This window comes from Buceros rhinoceros, unplaced genomic scaffold (assembly GCF_000710305.1).
Source record: "Buceros rhinoceros silvestris isolate BGI_N320 unplaced genomic scaffold, ASM71030v1 scaffold3299, whole genome shotgun sequence".
NCBI lineage: Eukaryota > Metazoa > Chordata > Aves > Bucerotiformes > Bucerotidae > Buceros > Buceros rhinoceros.
In genome coordinates, this window is record NW_010433104.1 from 61,617 (window position 1) to 68,751 (window position 7,135).

Sequence of the window (7,135 nt, forward strand, 5' to 3'; positions counted from 1 at the left end):
TTCCAAAGTGATGAGTTCATCATAGGATACATAGACATTCTCCTGGAAGGTAGGATAAAGGCTGTACCTGAAACTCAAAGCGAGTGAATCCTAATATTGAACTGGTGCCAGGTCATGTTTTGCCAGACAAAGATATTAAAAATGTAATGCCAGTACTAACGAGAGATTTGGCACACAAAACATGAAGGATGTTACAGATTGTGCTGACAGTGTGACACTGTGTTTTCCTGGATGTAATCCGGGTATCATGAGAGTAAGCTTGGAACACTAATGAGAAGAATGATATTGAACTGGAAGAGCTGCTAAATATGCAGTAGCCACAGGGTTCCTAGAGTTAACTGGAACTAAAAAGAAAACTGTTACACTGAAAGTAACAGAGGGTAAACTAGGCAGAAATACAGAAGGAAAAGAATCTCAGCAGGCAAAATTTGTTTCTGGTACCACGCTTGCCAGGACATCAAGGGCTTTTCTAATCACCCTCCTTTTATCCCTGACCTACTGTTGAAGAGGAGCATAAAGCTTGAGCTTAAAGGGGTACACATAATTTCAGGATATAAATGAATTTCACAGCTGGCTGGAGGAACTGATGAATAAAAGTAGAACAGAAAACCTCTTTAGGTGCAAGAAATAAAATGTATGTTGAAGATAAAAGGATCATCCTACCTCTTCAAGGCTCCTGGGTTTTTTTGCTGTGCCATCATTGTTTTTTGTTGGCCTCCTATTTACAGCAGCCACAGCTACTGATCCTCATATGAAATGCTTGACATTGGATTCTTTGACCACCTCTGTTGGAATTCTTAGCATATGCACTGCAAGTCTAGAAACTTACTATCCCTTGCAGGAGACATGCACACAATTAACTCTGCCAGCCAACAATATCTCTCAGTGTGCTGGATATTCACTAATTGAGGCAAAAATCATAAATATATATAGTCATTGAAAAATAACTGCCCTGTTACCATCACTGGAATTCTAAATAGAGTGCTGCCTCATTTGTTATCGCTTCAGCGTGCCAATGAACGCCCCTGTTCCACAATTCTCAGTTGCTTCCAGTATTATTTCTGGTATCCTGGCTCCTGTTAAACCACTAATACCTTCAATTACTAGGCTATTAACCGCTTATTTTATATATAAAATTACCAATTGAAGTTCTACTTGATTGTTCCAATTCTGTGAAAGAAAACAAGCAGTCTAGCAGTTCTTTGAGAGTATGATAACTGAGGAAGTTTGGACTCGGTAGCTCTGAAGCTCAATACTACCAGTTTGCCCCAGCTGTCATTTATTTCTACTGTCCTTCAGATTCACTCCCTACACAAGAATGCAGAGAGGAAAGTTTTAAGGTGGAGTAGACATCCCTTTGCCTTCCCCAGTACAATACAGTTTAATACTATCAATAGTTGCAGATAATGCGTAATTCAGTTTGTCTTGTATTAACATAGAGTACAGAGGAAAAGAAGCAAAGAAAATTTAACCCATGGAGAAAGAGGTCTACTGTGCACAAAGTTGTCCTCTTTGTCTGAGACAAGGAAACACAGTGAAGAAATCATAGAGTGGCTTTTTCCTTTTTTCCTTTCCCCTCCAATGTCAAGTATAAGGATGCCAAAAATAAAAGAGCATGTTCTTCTGAATGAAGAACTATATCCACTCTGCCAAGCAGAAATTACTTCTTCCTTTTAAAAATAGAAAACTTATTTTTGGATGCACTTGAAAACCTGACCACAAATGAAGGTTGTTATTATTTATTTTCTTTAAAGATTAAAATATTTAGCATTTGAGTAAACTAATACATCATTGTTCCCCTGTAACTGTGATGTTTTGGAAAAAAACACTGAGAAAAGTAAACTACCGTCCGTAACAACCACTACAGCCTATTTCTCCCTGATATATTGTATTTAAACTTACTTAATTCAGCCTTTAAAATAAGCACACAAAGGAGTAAATCTACCCCCCCATTTGGTACAAGGGTTAAACCCAGGAAATAATCTAACAGAACTCTACAAGAAAAAAATGACTTAACCGTTGAGGACAATGCAGCACTAATGTGTTTCATAACCAATGTCTTACCAACTGTAAGAGGGTCAGTGAACATGTCACTTCTGTTCTTCCATGCCAGCAGGTACTTGAGGCCGACAGGATCTTCGGCTTCTATATGGCTGTTAAACGTCAGCATCAGTTTATGAGCCTTTGCAATGCCACAGTAAGTCTTTATTTCTTCCGCTAAGGGCAAATTATTTAAAGTTTTTGCTGCCTCAGAAGCCCGACTGAAATATTCAAAAGCTTCATTATAATTCCCCTAGTAAAGAAGAAAAAAGAGAGAGAAGAGTTGTGAAAACTGCTTGTAGTCACCTGCATTTCACCTTGACCTTAGAGCCTGCTCCTCCTGGCACCTCGGAGACGTTGCAACTGAGAGGCCAGCCCACAGAATGGCTCACAGCATGCTGTTGAGCAAATCACTCTCCCCTGCTGTTTCCTAACCCCTAAATTCCAGGTAACACTGTTCATCTCTCTCTCAGAAACGGAACTGGCTTTTGGTTGTGTGTGTAATAATTTGAACATACGTATCTAAGTATATCAACGCTAAGTATTAGTACTGATTCCGGCCAGGCCATCTAGAAATTACCACTATCATTTCACTAAGTTTAACATCTCTGTGGGAGGAGAGGTCTTAATTTACTATTGTGAATTTTAGAAAAGAAATCTTAAAAATGGAAAAAATGAAAAGATGGACCTAAAGCACAGAAAAGAACAGTAATTAAAACCTACAGATTTGCGGGGGAAGAAGAGGTATGCCAAAACCCAGGAACATTCCTGACCGCAAGTAGAGGAACGGTAGGAGAAATAGAAGCCAACTATTGCTGAACAGAAAGCCCAAATAAATTATCTTTTTATCCTGCAGAACACAGATATTCAACATTGATGAATACAGTAAAAAGCAGTATAAACTACAGCAGATAGTACATCAAGAGGAATTTTAGAAAGTATAACAAGAACTATTTTTTATACGAGTTATAGAAAGAAAACTCCTCAACTTCTTGTCCGAAGAGGAATAAAGAGAAAACTAGGGGAAATCATATAGGCTGAAGGATACTGCTGAAAAGCTAAAATATTTCTTGTTATATTTGTTCATCTTTTGCACATTTCTTCTTTGCCATGAAGCTACTTTGAATTACCATCAGAGATGGAGTCAAAAGAAGAGAAAGAGGAGTAAGCTTCTAGTTTAAAAAGCATCATACCACCAGACCTCTAAAGAGAAGAGATAGAATTGCTGAGAAATAAATTATATCTCTCACTAAAACCAGCTCGTATCACTATCACTAATTACAGACTGCCTGCTCTGTGGAATATGCCTCCCATTTCTCCCATTGGTGTGGAATTCTGATGCCCCGATGGCACAAAATTCCTGACTGAAAAAAAAAATCTTCAGAGCTGTCTTGTCCTTTCAGTTTGATTCAGTAAGATTGAAATTCCATTCTCTGTAGAGTATAGAGACCAGGAGGAGAGACTCCAGTTGACACCTGTTGCACTTGATATGGCTTTCTGGGATCAAAATGTATATAACTGTTAAAATGCGCCAGTAATTAAAAAAGGAGAAACGAGTTATAGAAATTCAGGTAGCCTTTAGGCTTTGTTTAACACAGCAGAAGAGCAGAATTAGGCCTCTGAGGGCAGCGCAGCGCATGAGGAACAATAAGCAGAAGGGTACTAGATAAAAAGCGCAAACACCTATCTACCACACTCGAGAGAACCGTAACAGGGGAAGCGATGCAGTTAGTGACAGGAACGCAGCTATTGGACGAAGGAACTTGAGAAAAGTGAAACGAGAAATGACAGAGTGCATCATCTGAATCCATCAGAGTCTGCATATTAAGGAAGCAGCCCCCTTAACAAACCGGGAGAAATTACACCTAATGCTCGCGCACACCACAAACCCAGGCATTTTGGGAAACAAAAACCATACGGGTAAAACAATTATGACTGGAAAGCAGGAACCGAGCGTACAATAAAGACAGACAGCGATGGTGGTGAAATAGTGAGATGACAGCAACAGCGTGGACAGAGCAATGCGAACTTGGTCAAAGTCACTTTGGGAAGGACAGTAAAAGTTACACCCCTGGTTTACTAAAGGTCCTCAAGGATCGATCTGGATATAAATAGAGATATCTCTAATTTGATGAGAAGCAGAGTACTACTGCAAATTCTACCACCAGGGGAAGCACGGAGTTGAATAAAAATACCCTAATAAATGCCTTAACTTAGAGACTACTGGCAATTACAGCTGACACCAAGCAGGCAGTGATCCAAGAGAGAAAATTTAATTTTGACTCAGTTTTGGTAAACATTGCTGATCTTGCAGAAAAAATGGTATAGAGAATATGATGAAAAATAGAAAAATTGTAAAACTGTAAGGGATTTGGGTTTTTTATATGTTTAAATTACTCATTTTACATAAGTTAATAGTATTTAGTCACTACATTTCTTCCCACCTACCACTACCTCAGTTCAAGGCAGAAATTCTGAACTGAGAAAGAGAATTTAGAGAATAACCAAAAAGAGGTTAATTCTTACAAAAAAAATCACTTCTCATAGAATTATTAGCAATGGTGGCAGAAGCAGTGAAATATAAAAGTAGTTAAACAGAATTTAGTTAATTATTTTTCAAATTTGGAGTAGACTGATTAAGCACAATATCACATCACTGGTTCAGATCCATTTTCAAGTTACTTCAGCAAGTTCTCTAAAAATTAGTTTTCAGTAGGAAATTCAGGATTCTTATACTAAGAATATATGTAAATAGAAAACTCTCAGGCTAATTTAGGGATTACAGATTAAGAATTTTTTCTACTGCTTATGAACCAAACGTGGGCCAGCAACTTTGGTAGTGGGAGTTCTCTGTGAGAAGAATCCAGAAAAAGGGGGAAAAAGGCATTTGAGGGCAGTGTAAGTGAAAAGGGGCAAGTAGCCTCTTTGATACGGTACACATAGAAAAGAAATTCTGACAAAACCACAGGCAACAGAAGCTAGAAAGAGTGGGTAACGGTTGGACTCGATGATCTTTGAGGTCTCTTCCGGCCGGATGATGATTCTGTGATTCTGTGATTTTGAAAGGATATTTCTATATTTGATTCATAGTGAAAGCGTTTCCTAATTTGCACACTGCCTAATCTGCAGAAGAAGTACTTTTTATTACTTCTTGTATCTAAATAATTTCATGTATTTCACCTCTAAGGTAGGTGTTAAAGATTCAACATGAATCTTTGACTTTTGCAGTAATGTTTTTAATCCTTCTGATATCAAACCCAAGGGCTACCGCAGCACAATTCCTGCACCTCTGGATGCAGTAAGGGTAGCAGCATGGAAACTGCTGCCTTTGCAAGGTCCATCCCAGAGGAACAATTCGGAGACTGGCACAGGGATCAGAAAGAAGCACTTCAAAAGACCTTAGAGACTACGATAACGGGAGTTTCTTAGTTATCTCTAGTTTAACATTATTTGACGCTCCTTATCTGTTGATTTAAACAGGCCAAACCAGAGCCATCAGGCTGCAGGGTCTAGCGGAGAAAGCCCTTCCTTTACCCACACAGACCTTCGCCAGGCTATTCACTGCTATTCACAAATCTGGCTGAGCGGATGCAGAGAAGAAATAAAGCTAAGATTAAAAGTTGCGTATTAGTATGCAGTATAGCATACATTCATATTTAAAAAGCATGAAATTTAATACATAGCACAGTAACTCTTCATTTGCAATAACTGCTGACTCTTTATGGGCATATGTGGCCTCAACGGCCATTTGGATGCAGATTTCTCGCAACGTTGAGTTTGTCATGATCCGAATTTGGAGTTTTTATTCACCCATTCTAGAACAAAACTGTATGAGTTAAATATTGTGTGAAATTTTCACCTTTCCCAAGAGCTTAAGGCACTTTTTATTTCGTCACACAGTATCACCTCCTTTGGTAACTCTTCTAAGATACAACAGCAGTATCAAATCCTTCTGGGTCATCTCGTATGCAAAACCAGATTCTTACCATGAATTAAACCCACTTGTTTGACATCATTACTACAACCAGTACTTACTCTCTCATTGTAAATATTCCCAAGCAATACACAGGCATCCACCAGGCTTTGGCTTAGATGGGCATTCTCAGCAGTCTTCATAAACTCTCCCAAGTACTTAATAGTTTCAGCTGCTTTTCCCTGACTGAAGCAAAGGACAGGGACAAAATTAAATATTTACTCAGATGGCTTCTCCAAATGCTGAAAAATCTATCCCCCTCTTCCGAGCTAACTTTACTTTGTGATGGCTCATCCATGACTGGACTTCATTTCCAAGCCCGTTGTCTAGGCAAACCCTGTCCTAAGACCAATGAGACTAGTCCACACAGAACCTCTGAGGGGGCAGAACCGGATCCTTTGAGTGAAATAAAATAAAATTTTTCTTCAGAATATTGTGCCATATTTTAAAGCTAAGAATGAAAATGCGGGTCATGACATTGCAGGAGTTTTGGAGTTTCCATTATTTTAATATTCTTTCTACTGAGCAGTGTCATGGTTTAAGTCCAGCCAGCAACTAAGCACCACATGGCCACTTACTCATTCCTCCCCTTGCCTGGTGGGATGGGGAGGGGAATCAGAAGTAAAAGGTAAAACCTCATGGGCTAAGATAAGAACAATTTTATAGGACAACAAAGGAGAGAAGAAGTAAAAATGGCAATAATACTAATAAAAGAATCTAAAGTGAGTGATGCACAATGCAATTGCTCACGACCCAGAACCCAAGGCTCTTCCTGTTCCTGAGCCAAGATCCTCATTCCCCCAGCCAGCTCCCCCAGTCATATACTGAGCATGACGTCATACAGCATTGAATATCCCCTTGGCTAGTTCAGGTCAGATGTCCTGCCCGTGTCCCCTCCCAGCTTCTTGTAAAAATTAACTCCATCCCAGGCAAATCCGGGACAAGTGGCTGACAACTCTTTTAACTCAGCTGTACTTCACATCCTGACAAAGCAGGGGAAGGAGGCAAGAAGGTTAGTTTTCAGCAAGACCTTTCGCACACCCGTCATTCAGAGCTGCCATTTCTTGCTCTAGAACCCCAGTGTGCAGCAGCAGCTCCACGTTGGCGCTGGCTCTTAGTTCT

General features: G+C 39.5%; 1 protein-coding gene across 1 annotated transcript in view; it reads right to left on the bottom strand.

Annotated features, from left to right (window-relative positions):
• The window catches only part of TTC29 (tetratricopeptide repeat domain 29), a gene marked incomplete at its 5' end in the record, with an annotated part of 106,160 nt that overhangs the window by 53,602 nt on the left and 45,423 nt on the right, over nucleotides 1-7,135 (bottom strand). Inside the window, 2 exons of the mRNA XM_010143983.1 lie at nucleotides 2,065-2,293; nucleotides 6,076-6,199. Of these exons, the coding sequence (XP_010142285.1) occupies nucleotides 2,065-2,293; nucleotides 6,076-6,199 (353 nt within the window). The remainder of the gene's footprint in view (nucleotides 1-2,064; nucleotides 2,294-6,075; nucleotides 6,200-7,135) is intronic.